This window comes from Lepidochelys kempii, chromosome 23 (genome assembly GCF_965140285.1).
Source record: "Lepidochelys kempii isolate rLepKem1 chromosome 23, rLepKem1.hap1, whole genome shotgun sequence".
Classification (NCBI taxonomy): domain Eukaryota; kingdom Metazoa; phylum Chordata; order Testudines; family Cheloniidae; genus Lepidochelys; species Lepidochelys kempii.
The window spans coordinates 10858411-10877029 of record NC_136402.1 but is presented as its reverse complement, the minus strand read 5'-3'; the positions used below and the strand labels follow the sequence as shown (position 1 = coordinate 10877029).

At 59.9% G+C, this 18619-nt stretch overlaps 1 protein-coding gene across 1 annotated transcript; it reads right to left on the bottom strand.

Moving 5' to 3' along the window:
• Window positions 1-661: 661 nt before the first annotated feature.
• On the bottom strand, window positions 662-17537 carry SBK3 (SH3 domain binding kinase family member 3). Its single transcript, XM_073321271.2, has 6 exons — window positions 17372-17537; window positions 16343-16545; window positions 14938-15490; window positions 6180-6252; window positions 2236-2366; window positions 662-855 (listed from the first exon to the last, which is right to left on the bottom strand). The coding sequence occupies exons 1-6, from the start codon at window positions 17535-17537 to the stop codon at window positions 662-664; spliced, it is 1320 nt and encodes a 439-aa protein (XP_073177372.2).
• Window positions 17538-18619: the final 1082 nt, after the last annotated feature.

The window sequence follows — 18619 nt, the reverse complement described above, 5'->3', positions numbered from 1 at the left end:
CACTCCTCCCAGTTTAGTATCATCCACAAATTTGCTGAGAGTGCAATCCACACCATCCTCCAGATCATTTATGAAGATGTTGAACAAAACCGGCCCCAGGACCGACCCTTGGGGCACTCCACTTGATACCGGCTGCCAACTAGACATGGAGCCATTGATCACTACCCGTTGAGCCCGACAATCTAGCCAGCTTTCTACCCACCTGAATGATTGCCCCCATTTCAAAGATGGAGAGCTGAGGCCCAGAGACAGGAAGTGACAGGCCCAAGGACTCTGTAGCAGAGCTGGAACTTGAATCTCAATCTCCCAGAAGTTCCGCCTTAACAACTAGGTCATCCTCCTCTTCTAAATGTACAGCCTCTCTGCAGGAGGGACTAGTTGTGCAGAAGAAAGGAGCTGTGCTGGGCTGTCTGGCTGGGGCAGGTCGTGGTAGGGTAAGAACTTGGCCTGGCCCTGGCCTGGCTGGGAGTGAGCAGAGTAGACTGACAGCGTCCCAACGGGGGAGAGGAGGAGGGACTGACGGAGGCTGCAGGAATTACCTGGGCAAAGACAGTTACTGCAGGGGACTGTTGTGCAGCACTGACCAATGGTGTCTCCCCAACACCCCCTCAGAGCTGGGCACTGGTATCTCCCCAGGCCCCTCCCCACCCCCACCTCCTACTCACAGCTGGTCAATGGGGTTCTCCCATTCCCAGGCCTCTAGTTCCCATGGTGCTGCTCCTCCCCCGAGGAGTCTCCTCCAGCCCCGCAGGCTCGGGCAGGCCTCCAGCATGAAGGTGATGAGGGGTGCAGACACCAGGAGGAGCAGGACCAGGGTGCAGAGAGTGGCCCAGATGGCGAGGGACATGGCCGGCCCTGCAACATGGAAAGGGACATCATGAGAGCCATGTGCAAAGCAGTATGTGGGCTGCCGTGCCCGCACTCGTCACAGAGCAGCTGCCCTGTAGCAGAGACCCCGTGTGAGCTCCCGGAGGCCTAGATCTAAGGGGGAATCATGCTGCAGGGGGCACGTTCCCCTGACGGGAGGTCTAAGTCATGGAGGCTGTTGGGAGGCCGCTCCCTTTGCCCAGCACAGCCCTGAGGGGTTGGAGGAGCAGGGAATGGCCCAGGTTTGCTCAAGCTGCACTGGGATTCTGTGCAAAGGCCTCACAAGAGCCAGCGACGGACGCAGCAGCCCAGACCCTGTCGCCCCTCTCCAGCGTGGCTGGCAGTTCCTGTGAGGTGACCTTGCCTTGGAAGAGGGGCAGCACGAGGTCTTGGCACCAGCTGTGTCCTCAGGCAAGGGTGGACATGGGATGTAAGCGATGTCGAGGACATGGCGGTGGGTGTAACAGGCCAGAGGAGACTAAGCTTTCCCAAGTAACCAGCCTGCCACCTTTGGATAGAGTTGCCAACTTTCTAATCGCACAAAACCAAACACCTTTGCCCCTTCCCTGAGGCCCGCCCCCTACTCATTCCATCCCCCCTCCCTCTGTCGCTCGCTCTCCCCCACCCTCACTCACTTTCACTGTGCTGGAGCACGGCGTTAAGGTGCAGGAGGGGTGAGGGCTCTGGGGTGGGGCCGGGGATGAGGGGTTTGGGGTGCAGGAGTGCTCCGGACTGGGGCCAAGGGGTTTGGAGTGTGAGAACTGGCTCAGGGCTGGGGGTTGGAGTGCGGAAGGCAGTGCAGGGTGCAGGCTCTGGGAGGGGGCTTAGGGCAGTGGCCGGGAGTTGGGGTGCAGGCTCGGGGAGGGAGTTAGGGTGCAGGAGGGGGTTCCGAGCTGGGGCTGGGGGTCGGGGTGTGGGTAGGGGTTCAGGCTCCAGCTGGGCAGCGCTTACCTCAGGTGGCTCCCGGTTGGTGGTGCAGTGGGGCTAAGGCAGTTTCCGTATCTGTCCTGGCTCCGCACAGCTCTCGGAAGCAGCCGGTGTGTCCGCCTCCTAGGCACAGGGCTGGCAGGTGCCACCTCTGCAGCTCCCATTAATCGTGGTTCCTGCCCAATGGGAGCTGTGGAGTCGGCACTTGGGGCGGGGGCAGCATGTGGAGTCTCTCTGATTGCCCCTGCGCCTAGGGGCTGCAGGGACATGCTGGCAGCTGCCGGGAGCCGCACGGAGCCAGGAGAGGCAGGGAGCCTGCCTCAGCCCCGCTGCACCACTGACCAGACTTTTAACGGCCCGGCCAGCGGTGCTGACCGGAGCTGCCAGGGTCCCTTTTCGACTGGGTGTTCCAGTCTAAAACTGGACACCTGGCAACCCTACCTTTGGCATGTGCTGTTGCCGAAAGGATGCCCAGGCCCTGGCCCTGCCAGCACTCCTCCTGGAGACCCAGCTCCCGCTCATCCTCTTCCCTCTGAGACCCTAACCCGTCCCCACTCTGCCCGCCTGGGGGCCTTGGGGGAGAGGGTGAAGAGGCACAAGTGGTGGGCGGGGGAGCCTTGGGGGAAAAGACGTGAGAGGTAGGCAGGGGAGGCCTCGGGAGAAGAGAGGCAGATGGGGGGTAGGTTTGCCAACCCTCACGGTTTCACCGGGAGTCTCCCAGAATCGGGCTCTATCTCCCAGAGGCTATGGAAGCCAAACTGGGAGATTTTAGGCCACTAAAAGTCCAGCGGCACAGTGGGGCTAAGGCAGGCACCCTGAGGCCCCTGGAGGGGGGCAGGGGTCTCTGCGCGCAGCCCCCGCCCTGAGCACTGACTCCGCAGCTCCCATTGGCCAGGAACTGCAGCCAATGGGAGCTGCGGGGCCGGTGCCTGCAGGCAGGGGCAGCACGTGGAGTCCCCTACCACCTTCAGGGGCCACAGTGATGTGCCGGCCACTTCTGGGAGCAGCCCGGGGCCAGGACTGGCAGGGACCCTGCCTTAGTCCTGCTGCACTGCCGACCGGGAGCCACCCAAGGTAAGCGATGACCGGTCAGAGCCCGCACCCCAAACCCTCCACTGCACCCCAAGCCCCTGCCGCAGCCCTACGCCCCCTCCCGGAACCAGCAGCCCAAGCCCCCTCCCACACCCCAACCCTTTGCCCCAGCCCTGAGCCTCCGCCCACTCCCAAACTCCCTCCCAGAGCCAGCACACCTCACCCCCTCCTGCACCCCAACCCCCTGCCCCAGCCCGGTGAAAGAGAGTGAGGATGGAGGAGAGTGAGCGACGGAGGGAGGTGGGATGGAGTGAGCGGGGCAGGGCCTTAGCGAAGGGGCGGTATGGGGGTGGGGCCCTGGGGAAGAGGGGCAAAGGTGTTTGGGTTTGTGTGATTAGACAGTTTGGCAACCCTAGTGGGGGAGCTTTGGGGGAAGAGGCACGAGAGGCAGATGGGGGTGGGGGCAGAGTGGGGCCGGGGGTGGAGTGTGGGCGGGGCTTTTGGGAGAGGTAGCCGAGTGGGGGCAGGCCTCAGGCCGGGGCCACAGGCCAGATGCGCCCACCTCTCCAAACGATTGAGTCACGCCCCGCCCATGCTGTGGAGCTGTGCGGCCCCTCTGCCCTGGGGGAATTGCCCAGCCCATCCGGGGGTGACTGCGCTGCAGGCCAGGGAGTTACCTGCCCCCTGGGTGAGTTTGACCCAGACTTTATGTCCTGAGGTCAGAGCTGGGGGCACAGAGCTGGGGTCTGATAATCAGGATGTGACAGAGCAAAACCCCTTATCTGTGCGGGTCGGGTCCTACGCTGCTGCTCACGCTGCCTGTGGGTCAAGGGCAAAGAGAATCGCACCATGCGGGAGAGACGCCTGCAGCCTCACTGGGGCCAGATCCCCAGTGGGTGTAAATCAGCATCACCCTACTGGAGTCAATGGGTCAGATGATCCCCAGCAGGTGTAAACTGGCATCCCTCCATTGGAGTCCATAGGGCTCTGCCAGTTTACACCCGCCAAGGAGCTAGTCCCTGGACTCTCTCTCTTGCTCTGAGTTTCTGTCACAGAGTCCCCGGGCGATGCTCTGGAACTGCTCCCTACGAAGCCAGGCAGGACTCTGGGGAAGTCTCCTTTCTGTGAGCAGCCTGTCTGCAGGACACACAGCTCATACAACTGCCACCTTCCTGGATCTGACCTCGGAGCATTCAGCATCCTCCCACTTCCACTCTCGTGCACTTCCCACGGCAAGTCCGCCCAGGTGGGGTCCTGGGGAAGCCAGAGGGTCCTGACCCCCAACTCCGCAGTCAGACGTGACTCTCAGCCAGCCAGTAAAACAGAGGTTTATTAGACGACAGGAACAGGGTCTAAAACAGAGTTTGTAGGTGCAGAGAACAGGACCCCTCAGCTGGGTCCATTTTGGGAGGCAGTGAGCCAGACAACCAGGTCTGCCCTTCACTCCCCAGCCAGCCCCAAACAGAAACTCTCTCCAGCCCCTCCTCCTCTGGGCCTTGTCCCTTTCCTGGGCCAGGAGGGCACCTGATTCCTTTGTTCTCCAACCCTTTAGCTCTCACCTCACAGGGGGGAAGGGCCAGGCCATCAGTTGCCAGGAAACAGGGTGTTGGCCCGTCTCTGTGTCCAGACCCCTGCACACTCCTGCCTTCTAAGGCTCTGCAACAATCATACACCCTTATCCCACCACCTAGATACTTAAGAACTGCATGGGGTAAACTGAGGCACCCCCACAATATTCAGAGGAAACATTAAGAACAGTCCTGCTTCATCACAGTTTCATACTGAGTTTTCCCACTGCAGACTTCAGTGTGGACATCACTGTCCATTTAAAAACTGTCATTTCATTGAGCTCTGAGCCAGGATTTCCCGCCCCCCCCCAATCAGACGCACTTGTCTATGGAGCACCCGCGGAGATCTGAATGTGCTGGAGACCCCTGCACCCTTCAGACAGCCTGAGGCTCGCCCGGGGTTGTGTCATGAAGCTGTATGCACGAGCGACAATCCCCAGCCGCCCCTGTGCCTGGGGCAGCACCAGGCCCAGACCCTGCTCACGCCCAGTGCTGAGGGTTCAATGCTGAGGTCGTTGGCAGCACCAGCCCTGGGCAGAGTTTGGGAAGGGCCCAGCAGAGGCCACTAGTGGCTCCCACGGCTCTGTGTTGCTCTCCGGGTGGGTGCTAAGCGCTGTGGGGAACAGGGAGCAGCGACAGGGGCTCCTGGCTCTCACTGGGTCCCCCAGGTTCACCAGGCCCCTGTGTCGCGATATCTGGGACCTTCAGGTCCGACCTGCTACCTGCCCACAGCCCCCCCTGCCCCTCAGCCCCCCTCCCTGCCTGGCAGTGCCCACTGTGGGTCTGGGCTCTGGCCAGGGAGCTGACACTGACCCCCAGTGAGAGAGCCAGGCTGGGCAGGCAGGGCCCGGGCTGCCCCCAGAGGAGCCGTCTCTTCCCCCAACCTGCACAGAACGAGTCAATTGCCTCCAGGAGAAGAGGCAGCAGCCGCCTGCCCTCCAGGTCTCTGGCACAGCTGATCGTCCCGCACAGCAGCATCCTCTGCCACCCCCAGCTTCGCCCAGCTACCCCGCAGGCCCAGGCCCCCATACTCCCATCCTGTTAGCCAGCACGTCTGCCCCTAGGGGCAGCAGCCTGCCTGGTTCATGGGCACCTGGTTAAATACCAGCCTGACGCTTCCTGCCTCATCCTCTCCTGCCCTGCCCCTTATCCGCCCCAGCCACAGTGGCTCAGGCCCCGCTGCACAGCAGCCCCGAACCAGCTCCATGCCCACGTACAGCTCAGAGTGCTCTGGACTGCAGCTTTTCTGCCATCCCAGCTGAGCCTGTCCCAGTGCATGCTGGGAGAATGGGGGCAGCTCCGATCCCAGATGGGGGGCACATGCACACAGAGTGACACCAGCAGCACCTGCTGGGCAGAGAGCCTGGGCCTCCTGTCAGCCCTGAGAGCTGGCAGGGGGAACGGCAAGGCAGAGAGCCCTGTGCCAGCCTAGGCTGATGGCAGGGACAATGCACCAAGCCTGAGTCATGCCCAAGCTGGCACAAGGACTGCAGGGAAAGGGGCTGCCCCTCTGTCAGATGGGGCTTCTGCCCCCAGAGCCTGCTAGAACCACCCCTCCAGGGCCATCCAGCCAGACACGAGCTCCTGGGGGTGCTGCATGGCCTGGGGGTGACTCCCGCTGGGGCCAGTGGGTTTGCTGCCGTAACCCAATGGGGAGAGAATGTCCAGGTCCCCGCTGTGCCGAGCTGCAGGGCACAGGAGCTGTTACAGCCCCACATGTAGAGCACGGGCTCAGCTCACGCCGGCGCCCTGGTCAAGCCCTGGGGCAGGGTTCGTGGGACTCACCAATAGCTGGTAACCGTGTCTCTGACGTGAGCCAGGGACACGTTCAGAGACAGCTGGGGAGCCAGCAGGGGCCCTGGTGGGAGATGCGGGAGTGAGAGCCTGGCCAGGGAGCTACAGAGAAACCAGAGTCAGACTAGTATCTCGGCTGCAGCTGGTGTAGACATACCCGGCCTAGCTAGTTCCCATAGCACAAAGTGCACATCCAGACAGGTTAGCCTGGGGAGCACTTACCAGGGACCGGGAACCCGAGCTATCTGGCTCAGTTATGTCTACATGAGCTGCAATCACTGCACACAACTGCAAAATAGACAGATCCAAAGCAGGCTGTCAGGAAGGGGGCAGATCCTCGGGCGGAGGGGCAAAGACCACATGGGGGGCGATGGGGAGACCCTGAATGTGGGGAGAGGGGAGAGTCTCAGCCTCCACATCACAACACCAGTGAGTGTCTGGCTAGTTTTGAAGCCAACCGCAGGATTTCAGGGCCTCCCTCCTGCCCTGTGAGTGCCGCGGGGCTGGTGACAAGGCGTATGCTGATAGGGGTGTGCCCTGGTGGGGACCAGCAGGTAGATCCCCTGGTGGCAGGTGGGGGATTCCCACACAGCATGCAGCCCAGGGGATTTCCCAGCAGGGCAGAGCTTCTAAGCCAGACACCAATTCCCAGACTGGGGGGAGGTTCCCCCTCTGGAGTAAGGTGCAGGGTCACTGTGGGGGATATCGGGGTCCCCTTTGCCTGGCCTGGCAGGGTCACCGATGATCATGAGCCCATCTAAGTCTAGCAGTGTTTGGGGTTCCCTTGCAGCCCCAGCTCCTGGAACCCTGGGATCTGGGCTGTCTCTGCTTTTGGTTAAACAAAGTCAGGTCCCAGCGCTGGGAGTTGGGAAGAGAAGCTGGAAACGGGGGCCCCAGGAGGCTCTGTTGCCGGGAGGCAGAGGGATCCCATCCTGCTTCTCAGTGGCAACAGGCCCTGGGGCCCCCGCGCTCGGCGTCCTGCTGAGATGGGTTGGCTTTTCTATGGCCTGCCGGGGCACTCACCCTCCAGCCAGCAGGACCATGGTTAGGGACCACGTGGGGTGAAGTGGCCCATTAACACCCTGCAGTCATAGGGAAAAAAGGGAGGTTAGTGGGTTACAGATTGTTGTAAAAAGCCATAAATCCAGTGTCTTTATTAAGACCACAATTTTTAGTGTCCATGAATTGAAGCTCTCTGGCATTTTTTTTTTAAAGTGTTGTGCAGGTTTCCTTGGAGGATGAGGACTGAGAGGTCAGCTATAGAAAAGTGCATATGAGACCATAGTGCTTGTCTGGTTTCACCAACCTAGTTGTTATTGGGGCATTTAGTGCACTGGGTGAGGTTACATCTCATGTTGTGCTCGGCATGTGTAGGACCCATGGCTCTTTAAAGGTGTGTTGTGTGGGGGGTGTTGATCATGGTAGCAGTGGAGATATGGCTGCAGGTTTTGCATCTGTTGTTTTGGCAAGGTCCGGTGCTGCTTTGAGTTGCTAGGTCCTGGTCTGTGGGGAGCTTGCTTCTGATGATGAGATTGGAGGATTGTTCGAACGCCAGAAAAGATTGCTTTCAGGATGGGGTCCCTGTTGAGTATGGGGTGTCATTGTTTGATTTTACCCCATATGGGAGCCCACATGGGGTGACAGCTGACAACTAGGGGTATGTGGTCGGAGGAGGCTTTCTTTCCATATTGAACCAGGTTCTCTTAGGATATTTGGTGGGTCGTTCCATGGGGTGAGTTGGGTGTCGTCAGACGTCACCGGTGTGGTGCTCTGCTCTGTTCAATGTTGATAACAGTCAGCCGTGTGCGTGTGTTCCCTCTGTGTGCTGCTCTGTGCAGATCGCTGACACAGCAGGCCCCGAGAGAAACCCCAATGACCACAGACTCTGATAAGGTAGGAAGGCACCTGGCCAGGTTTATTGCCAAACGAAACACAGTGTCTAGCTCCCCGGATCAGATGTCTATGGTTCTGCTAGTACATATTTGCTCCCTGACAATGGACGCAACTCAATCAGTGGTGGGACCCTCCACTGGCCCCTAGGCTGGACAAAGAAACCTCCTCAGGGGTGCATTCTTATACACAGGTACAAACAAGTGACACATCACTCCTGACGTATTGAGGTACAACCCCTCTGAGTGTTGGGGTGCTGCCTCTCTCCTGGTACATGTTGGTTCGAAAAAACAAGCCTATCCATCATATTATCCTTTTGACCCTGTCTTTTCATAGAATCATAGAATATCAGGGTTGGAAGGGACCTCAGGAGGTCATCTAGTCCAACCCTCTGCTCAAAGCAGGACCGATCCCTGACTAAATCATCCCAGCCAGGGCTTTGTCAAGCCTGACCTTAAAAACTTCTAGGGAAGGAGATTCCACCACCTCCCTAGGTAACGCATTCCAGTGTTTCACCACCCTCCTAGTGAAAAAGTTTTTCCTAATATCCAACCTAAACCTCCCCCACTGCAACTTGAGACCATTACTCCTTGTTCTGTCATCTGCTACCACTGAGAACAGTCTAGAGCCATCCTCTTTGGAACCCCCTTTCAGGTAGTTGAAAGCAGCTACCAAATCCCCCCTCATTCTTCTCTTCTGAAGACTAAACATCCCCAGTTCCCTCAGGTCCCAGTTTTAGGATGGGTCAGCCTATTCCTCATTATCTCTGTGGAATGTGTTCGTACCAGACTGTTCTGGTGCCATCCTGGCCCATGTTTAACCTATTAGTGCTTGATCCCCTTTAGATATGTGTATATGTCCAATTAGCAGCCTTCTCCTTGCCAGCTTTTGTGAGCAGAGCCTGCCTCCTGCTCACAGCTTAGCTTTGCTTTATGTTAGCAAAGTCTTGACCATTACTTTAGTTCAGGCCTTAGGCCTCATACCAGGTCTCTGATACCAAAGGTTTACGTTTCAGGGCCTCATCTTACTACATTGGGTACCATGGACACTGGATCCCTGAGGCTGGTGAAGGGAGTGGGGGTATCTGGGTGCCACCACCATGGCAAACCTGAGGCTGGCGAGGGTGGTGGTGGGTGGAGTCGGCCCATTGCTGCTGCCACTTGATCCCTGAGGGAGGGGTGCAGGCCTGGTGTCAGCACCACTGGATCACTCAGGCCAGCAGGGGGAAGGGGGGAGCAGCCAGATGAAGCCACCAATGGATCCATGGTGCTGGCTGGTGGGTGGCCAGGTGCTGCCCCTCCCTCCACTGGATCCCTGAGGCCAGCAAGGGGGCAGGGGAGAGCTTGCTACTGCCCCCACAGGATGTCTGAATTTGTTCAGAGGGGGCAGAGGTGGGTTGTGGCTGGGTGTTGCGTGTGTGTGTGTGTGAATGAATCCCTGAGAGGAAGGGTGCTCAGATCCTGCTGCCATTAGATCCCTGAGGCTGGCAGGGGTGGGGGCAGCTGGGGGTCACCATGATGGGATCCCTTAATATGTCAGGGAGGGTAGGAGTCATCTGGTTGCCTCCACCACTTGGATCCCTGAGGCCATGTGGGTGAGCCATGTTCAGGTGATTGCCACTCCCAAAGAGCCAGTCACTCACCATAGGTCAATTACACCTTAGATCTCACACCAAAGACAACACTTGTAGCCAATCCTGTAATAAACTATGTAGAGATTGATTAATAGGAAAAGGAAACAAGTGGGTGATTTACAATGTTAAAGCAGGTAAACACATACCCACACAAACGAGTTCCACTCTTAAATTTCAAAAAGTAATAGAAGCTTCTATGACAAGCAAGGTCTGTGTGGCCTTCAGGGCTAACCCAGGCCAAGCACTGGGGGCCTCTTGCTTATGCCTAGAAAACCTTGCCCCCCACAGCACAAGCAGCATAAAGATACAGTTCCTCCTTGTTAGGGGGTTTTATTCCCTTCCCCCTTCAGCTTGGAGCTGCAAACTCAGCAAACTCAAATTCACTTTCAAGACTCATCTTCATGGGGGTGGGAAGAGTAACAACAAAGTACTTTCTCCTCTTTAGTGTTCCACTCTAGTCCAGTAGTTTTCAAACTGCTGGTCGTGACCCAGTATTGGGTCGCGGAACGTAAGGCACTGGGTCACGGTGGCTCTGGTCAGCACTGCCGACTGGGCCATTAAAAGTCCCATCAGTGGTGCTGCCTGGCTAAGGCAGGCTAGTCCCTACCTGTTCTGACACTATGCTGCACCGTGGAAGTGGCCAACAGCAGGTCCAGCTCCTAGGCGGGGGAGCCACAGGGCTCTGCACGCTGCCTCCACCCCGAGCACTGGCTCCACACTCCCATTGGCTGGTTCCCAGCCAATGGGAGCTGGAGGGGTCAGTGTCTGTGGGCAAGAGCCATGTGGAGCTGCTTGCGTGCCTCTGCCTAGGAGATGGACCTGCTGCTGGCCGCTTCCGGGGCGCAGCACAGTCTGCAGTGCCAGGCCAGGCAGGAAGCCTGCCTTAGCACCCCCACTGTGCTGCTGACCGGGAGCTGCCCGAGGTAAACCCATGCCCCAACCCCACGCCCCAATCCCCTGCCCCAGCCCTGAGCCCCCCCCAAAACCGGAGCCCCTCATTCCCAGCCCCATATGCTCTCCCCCATACCCCAATGCTCTGCCCCAGCCCTGAGCCACTCCCAAACCCCTCATCCCCAGCTCCATTGGATCATGTGCGTCAACAATTTTCTTCAACTGGGTCACCAGAAAAAAAGTTTGAAAACCACTGCTCTAGTCTGTCTGGTGTGGACAGGCCTTCCTTGTCCTAAAGGACACAACACCTTCTGCTGGAGACCAGAACTTCACACTAGTTAATGTATCTTCCTTTCTGGTGACACAGTCATGGTGGCTTATAACAAATGCTTAACTATGACCTTCCAAGATGGGATAGATACAGATGCTATACGTGAGATTAATGCAGGCAGTAATTTACAAGCATTCCATAAAGACTAAACATATTCTTATAATTCTAATACATCTTCTACCAATCCCAACACACAGCTGAGCCAGACTGGTTCCAACCATATGTGTGTCAATGTTCGTTTGAGACATGGGGACCTTGGCATGAACTGGCACCTGCTCTGCCAGCATCCCAGGGGGTGTCTGGACCCTAGGTCAAGGTGCTTGTAGCACGGGTGTACCTGAGATGGGGTGCCAAGGAGGGGCACAAAGAGGTTGGGGTGCAGGATCAGTTACCTGCAGATGGGGAATGATCTGGAGGAGTGGCCAGGCGGTGCCCACAGCTCCCTGGTCCTTACCAGGAGACAGAGCCAGAGAGCACCACCAGGACCTGGCCCAGGCTCAAAGGCTACCACTCTTGGGGCTAGCAAGCCACCACCTCTGGCTTGGGGGGATAAGCTCCCTGAGGCAGGGCTGAATGGAGAGGGGTCCAAGACTCTGTCCCAAGTTGCGGAAACTAAGGTTCAGCCAAGCGGTGCTGTGACTCCAAACCCCACCAGCAAGGAGGGATGGGTCCCCCTCCCTGCCCCAGCAGCTGAATTTCATACTGAACTGCCAAGGGATTCCCTGCTTAGAAAAGCTGAGGGCCCCGCCGGCCACAGCCCTGCAAACCCTCTTCAGGAGGATGGCAGGGAAAGATTCCTGTGGGGAAGGGATTCCTGTGCTGGGCGTGGGTCCCCCGGGGAAAATTAAGTCTTGGGGGATCAGGAGACAGCTGGTGCTTCCCCAAGGGTGCTGCCGCAGGCTACTGTACCTGGCCCATGACGTCTCCCTCGGGCCAGCAGGGGATCTAGTGCACCAAGCACAAGTTGCTGCAGAACTTTTACCAGCCCAGAGTCTCAGAAGCAGTCCAGCAGTACTGCAAGTCCTGTGAGCCCTGCCAGAGGGTGGGGAAAGCCCAGGGTAAGTGTAGAGCAGCCCTGAGACCACAGCCCATCACAAAGACACCCTGTCAGCAGGTGGCCATGGCCAGGGTGGATTCTTTAAAACAAGAGACTCCCAAGTCACAGCCCTGGGGTTACGAGACAACTCCAGAGGGAGCCTGCAAATATGCAGGAGCATCCTGCATCCCTGCCTCACCAGCCCCTGGGGCACCAGAGCCCCAGAGACATGGTTGGGTTAAGACCAACCTCGCAGGGTATGATGAAGTAGGAAGCTTTTGTTATATTTGTGTGACCCCTAAATTTTGCATGATTGTCCAGTGTGGGAAAGGGGACTGTTTGCCCCCTGGGCAGGCTAGGAGACACAGGTATGAATGTCGTCCAGCTTTCTGAGCTACAACAGGTCACGGGAAAAGGACTGGCTGAGGCCAACCCCAGATCAGTGGAAAATCCAGAAGATAACAGAAAACCCAGTCCCCAGGACATGGACACCTAGCACCCAATGGCCCAGAGGGGGATGGTTTCCCCCCCACCCTTCCCGGCCCCTGCAGGGAAGCTGGGCACAGGCCCCAGCTTGAGAACAGGACTGGAGAGGTGGGAGGTGGGAGGTAAGAACTGGCTACTGGAAGGAGTTGGGGCTCTCACCTGGGAACTGAATAAGCAGGTCTGGTCGAGGGACCCAGAACCTGAACATGGGGTTCCCTACAGCTTGGCTTGGCTCTGTGCTGGTCGGAACGAACTATGCTTTAACCTCCAGCTCTCTGTGCTGAGCTAAGGACGGCCGGTGCTGTGTGTCGCTGACTAAAAACCCAACTGCTTGGAAAGCACGAGTGTCATTGCAAATACTGGCTGAGATGCACTGGTCCCTGCAGAGTGGACAATCTTTCCCAGGAGTCTGTCTCAGCTGGATGCACTGGGCAGAGCTCATGGGGGTGAAGCAGGAGGGCTGCAGCCCAGAGGTTCAGTCTTAGGAGGTGATGAGACCGCGTGGTGCAGGAAGTGATACCCCATGGCGGTCTGGCACACTGAAGTGGTTCTCCCTAAAGACTGTTCCAAAGCAGGAGGCACGGCACCAATCCTCTGGACTTGTGACAGAGGGGAAAAACCTACACTGATCCCCCTAATGCTCAAGGGATCGCTTTGTACCCCAGCTTAGGGCTCCAGACACCCCAGGCTGCAGCCAAGACAGCTGACACATGGAGAAATGTGGGTGCATTGCCCTCCTCCCTCCCCGGCTGATGAAGGGGAGGAGAGAGCGGCAGCACCCCAGCCCAATTTCAAACCCAAAGGTTTTGGGGTGGCAGAAGGGCACAGGCCATGTGAAAACGCCCCATGTGTCAGCCGACAGACCAGACCTAAGGGAGGATGTGAAAAATCCACAGCCCTGTGTGGTGTAGTTAAGGCGAACAAATCCCCATGTAGACAGCGCTGGGTCGAGGGAAGAATTCTTCCATCCACACAGCTATTGCACCTCGAGGAGGTGGCTTCCCTCTGCTGCTTTGGTTCCCGGGAGAGCCCTGTGGTTCAGCGGATACCGATTTCTGTCTGCCGATATCTGCATCCACAGATAGAAATGTGTATCCGTGCAGGGCTCTGCTGATGGAGGAGGTCAGACCGAGTGAGACAGGGACAGAGCTTTGAACCTTCATTTCTCTGTGCTCACCAAGGGCTTCCTGCACTGGGGGCCAGTCGACAAATAAACCTGCCTGTGTGACAGCGCTGGCTGAGTGTCCCTGCACATGCTGGCAGAGGGGTGTGTTGCTCCCTACGATTGTACAAGTCTCCCTCAGGGGTCTGTCTCAGTGGGACTCCCTGAACGGAGCTCAAGGGTGGTGCAGTGGGGCTGACGGCTCAGAGATCCAGCCTAAGGAGGCGGTGAGGCCGTGTGGCTTACTCTGGAGAAAGAGTGAGAGCCCTAGGGGGTCTGGCACACTGACAGGCTCCTCCCAGGGACTGTTACAAAGCTGGGGCCATAGCCCCGATCCTGTGGATCTATGTCAAAGGTTTATAAAGCAGAGTCAGGAGAATCCCCCAACCCTGCAGGAAGCTGCTCCAGGCATTAGTTTGCTTCATTTCAAAATCTGCACCTTATTCCCAGCCTGCATCAGCCTGGTTTGAGCAGTGGGTCTGGTTCTGCCTTTGCCCTGGGGGAGCACAGAGCCCCCTGCTCTCCGAAATCTCCTCCCTGGCCAGGTACCCAGAGGCTGGGATCACAGAACCCTCCTCTGGGTGGAGATACTTAATCCACTGAGCTTCTTCAGCCTCTCCCTGCCCGGCAGGTTCCCAGCCCCCAAATCCTTCTTGTAGCTCTTCTCTGCCCCCTCCCTGCTAGTCCCTGTCCTGTTTGCAGTGAGCTGAGCCCAGGGCCCAGTAACGGTCCCACTTACCCTCCCTGACCATGCTGGGTACCCCTTGCTGCTCCAGCCCGTAGCCACAGCCCTACGCTGGGAGCCCCTGGCCAATGGGCCGCCTTGAGCTCAGAGTGCCCCCCATGGCTGGGCTCATCACCCGTGACTTACTGCACACACAGGCAGGCTCCTTTGCCCACCCAGCAGGGGTTGGCGCTGTCGGAGGGGAACAGGCTCCTTGAGCCCAGCCCTTGGCAAGGGCAGCTCTGGCAGGGAGCCCCGGGCTGCCCCTTTGTCTCAGGATCCTCAGCAGGAACTGATCGGAATGGGGGCCGAGGAGACAGAGGGGTGGCAGGAGATGGAAGCTATGGCAGGGGGTGCTGGCTTCCCTCCCCCTCCGCTCCTGCCAGTGCCTCCTCCCTTTTCCTCTGCTCCTTCCTCCCCTCCCCCCACCTCTTTTCCCAATTTGGACTGGGGCCTGCCCCCCGCAGCTTGGGCAGAGCTCTCGGTGGGGGGGGCTGTGCTGCAGGCAGCACCTGGGCTGCTTCGGGGGTGTTCCTGACTGTGCTGCTCTCCGGCCAGGCTCTGGCTGTGCCCCTGGCCCCCCAGTCCCCCGGCACCATCCAGCTCCCGGAGGCTGCTTGCCAGCCAGACCAGGGGCAGGTACTTGTGCACCTCGATGGCTGGGCTGCGGCGGTTGGGGTCGAGGGTCAGCAGCCGCCGGAACATCTCCTGGGCGGCGGAGCTGAAAGCCCTCCAGGGTGCCGGCACCTCCCCCGGAACCGTGCTGTTCTGCCAGGCGCCGAACTCCTCAAACTGGGGGTCGGGGCTGACAGCCACGTCCCAGGGGAAGCAGCCGGTGCCAAGGCAGAAGAGCAGCACCCCGAAGGCCCACACGTCCAGGCTGGCGTCCAGCTCCAGCGTCTCCGAGGCCTCGAGCAGGCAGAGCTCGGGCGGCGCGTAGGGCAGAGTGCCCGACATGGCGCAGACGGGCGTGCCCTCCAGCCGCGTCAGCCCGAAGTCGCCCAGCTTCACCCGCCGGCACTCGCAGTCGAAGAGCAGCACGTTGTCCAGCTTGATGTCCCGGTGCACCAGGGCTTTGCCGTGCATGAAGTCCAGGGCCTCAGCCAGTTGGGCTGCACAGCGCTTCACCTGGGCCTCTGGGAGACCCTCCTGTGGGGGCATGGGGGTTACACAAGGGCAGCCCTGGCCTCCCACCAACAGCACCCCCTTTGGGGACCTCCCCACACAGTGCCCCACCAGGGACCTCCCCCACACAGCGCACAGCGCCCCCTTTGGGGACCTCCCCACACAGTGCCCCACCAGGGACCTCCCGCACACAGCGCACAGCGCCCCCTTTGGGGACCTCCCCACACAGTGCCCCACCAGGGACCTCCCCCACACAGCGCCACAGCGCCCCCTCCAGAGCTCCTCCGCACAGCACCCCAGCACCCCCTCTGGGGACCTTCCCTGCACCCCCTCTCGGGACCTCCCCACAGAGCACCCCCACTGGAGACCTCCCCGTCACAGTGCAGCTCCCCCCCACAGCACCCTATGCTCCCTCTGGCCCCAACCCCTCAGCACCCCACAGTGCCCTGAACTGTAACTCCCCACAGCACACCAGTGTCCCCTCCAGCATCTCCTATGCTTCACCCCAGGTCCCAAGGCCTCCTGTTGAGAGCCCATTCTGCATCCCTTGCTCCCCTGCCCCAAGACTCCAGCCCACCAGCCGCTACTCCCCTGGAACCCTGAGACCCTGCACCCCAGCAACCCCTTCCCAGCCCTCTCCGCTGAGCCTCCAGCCACACACTCCCGAGACCCCCAGCACCGATCCCCCCCCTCCACTCCCCAGCTCCCTGTTTCACAGGCCCCCCTGAGACCCAGTGGCCCATGCCCCTGCTCCCCATCCCATCCCCTGCTCTCCATCCCATCCCCTACTCAGCAGCCCTGCTGACATCTGATGCTCCGTCCCCTGATCGCCACTCCCCAGAACGCCCCTGCCCCCCCTGCCTCACACCAGCATACCCCGTCATGCACGATGGCACACAGGTCCCCAGCGGGCGCGAGTTCCTGGGCAAAGGCAAAGTGGGTGGGGCTCTCGAAGACAATGGGCAGAGTGCGCAGGAATCCGGCGTGGGCAGACAGGCAGAGCGCAATGCAGTACTCCCGCAGGAACGCCCGCCGCTCCGTCCTCTCCTTTGGCATCAGCTTCAACGCCAGGGCCGTGCCTGGGTACAAAGGGGGGGGTCAGTGTGTCCCAGCAGGGCTGTGCCTGGGTACAAAGGGGAGGTCAATGTGTCCCAGCAGGGTCAGGGCCTCGGTACAAAGGGGGAGGGGGTCAATGTGTTTCAGCAGGGGAAGGGCCTGGGTACAAAGAGAGTGTGGATGTGTCCCAACAGGGGGCGGAGCCTGGGTACAAAGTGGGGGTCAGTGTGTTTCATCAGGGGCAGTGCCTGGGCACAAAGGGGGGGTCGGTGTGCCCCAGCAGGGGGCAGTGCTTGGGCACAACCAGAGGGGGTGGAGGGGCCCTGTGGGCGGGCTCAGAGAGTACCATTGTGTCAGTAGCTTCTGGGAGTAGAGGGCCCCTTCTGTGGCTGCCCCCTCACCTCACTGACTGCTCCCCTGGGCCCCTGTGAGTTGGCAGTGGGTGCCCGAGTGGCTGGCCTGGCAGTTGCAATGGATCACCTGCCGGGTGGCATGGGGCCATCGGTGCCTGTGCCGGGAGCAGAGAGCAAAAGGGAGCTGGCTATTTTGAAGTAAGTGGTGTCAGACAGCAGCCGGGTGAGTCCCTGAGTTCCTGCCCCACTCCCTTCAGCACAGTGCCCCCTAGCACGCCCTGGGGCACTGGGGCCAGCACTGACTGCTGGGGAGAGCGCCCCCTACTGAGCCCCCACCCCCTGCAGCACAGCGCCTCGCAGTGCCCCACTGGGGACAGCACTGACTGTGAGGAGACAGAGCCCTCTACGAGTCCCCACCCGGCTCCCTGCAGGGGCCCAATGCAGGCTGCGGCTACTCAGGCCTGGCCCACCCAGGAGCAGCTGGCGCTGCCCTCACCTTGCTCCCGGTGCTCTGCCAGCAGCACGTTGCCGTAGGTGCCCCTGCCCAGCTCCTTGATGATGGTGTATTGCTCCTGTAGCTCCAGCTGGGGCAGGCGGCGCGAGGTCACCTCCATCAGCCGCTCCAGGAACTCCGCGTTGTCCTCCACCTCAGGGAGCTCCATGCCACTCGCTGCCCGCACCTGAGTGGAGAAGGCAGTGCCCATCAAAGGAGAGCTATCCCCCCATGGGGCACCCACCGCACCCGCCTCCTGATGCCTAGAGCCAAGGGCGGGCAGTGGGGTCTACTGGGTTAGAGTGGGGAGGAAGTGCTGAGACACCTGGGTTCAATCACAGCTCCAGGAGGGAGTGGGGTTTGGTGGTAAGGGGAGTGTGGGAGCCAGGACTCCTGGGTTCTATTTCTGGCTCTGTCCCAGCTGAGCTGAGTGAATTCCCTTCAGCTCTCAATTTCCCTGCTCTGGGAAGTGCTCAGATATTTGCAGGCCTGAGCTGAGAGGTGTGAGATAAACCCAGTGACAGGTCAGCTCCTTCTCACTGCTGTTGAGGTGCTGCCCCTCCAGAGCAGGGCTCGGCGTCTGGCTGTCCCCACAGGGCCTCCTGCCATTGATTAGCACTACAGCTAGCTGGGAGGGCAGCCCGGGCCAGGCTGTATGGTGTGGGCCTGCCCCACTTGCTGCCACCCCTTGCTGCTGTGGGATGCGTATCTGCACATGGAGTGCTGCTGGCTCAGACATATGGGTCCAGAATCCCACCCACCTAGCTCAAGCACAGTGGGGGGGGCCGAGAGGGGCAGGGCTGGCTGGTTCTAGCATGGGGGGCACTGAGAGGGGCAGGGCTGGGTTGTTCTAGTGGGGGGGCACTGAGAGGGGCAGGGCTGGGTTGTTCTAGCTGGGGGGGGCACTGAGAGGGGCAGGGGCTGGCTGGTTCTAGCATGGGGGGCACTGAGAGGGGCAGAGCTGGGTTGTTCTAGCTGGGGGGGCACTGCGAAGGGCAGGGCTGGGTTGTTCTAGCTGGGGGGCACTGAGAGGGGCAGGGCTGGGTTGTTCTAGCAGGGGGGCACTGAGAGGGGCAGGGGCTGGCTGGTTCTAGCATGGGGGGGCACTGAGAGGGGCAGGGCTGGGTTGTTCTAGCCGGGGGGCACTGAGAGGGGCAGGGCTGGGTTGTTCTAGCCGGGGGGGCACTGAGAGGGGCAGGGCTGGGTTGTAGTGGGGGGGCACTGAGAGGGGCAGAGGCTGGCTGGTTCTAG

What these genes read in the sequence shown, in the direction of transcription:
- SBK3 (XM_073321271.2), bottom strand. Translation starts at nt 17,537, where the DNA reads ATGGAGCTCCCTGAGGTGGAGGACAACGCGGAGTTCCTGGAGCGGCTG. An exon ending in GGCAGAGCACCGGGAGCAAG is followed by an intron (nt 16,546 to 17,371) that starts GTGAGGGCAGCG and finishes CTTTGTACCCAG; the next exon opens with GCACGGCCCTGGCGTTGAAG. An exon ending in GACACGGTTACCAGCTATTG is followed by an intron (nt 2,367 to 6,179) that starts GTGAGTCCCACG and finishes CTCTCCCCCAAG; the next exon opens with GCCCCCAGGCGGGCAGAGTG.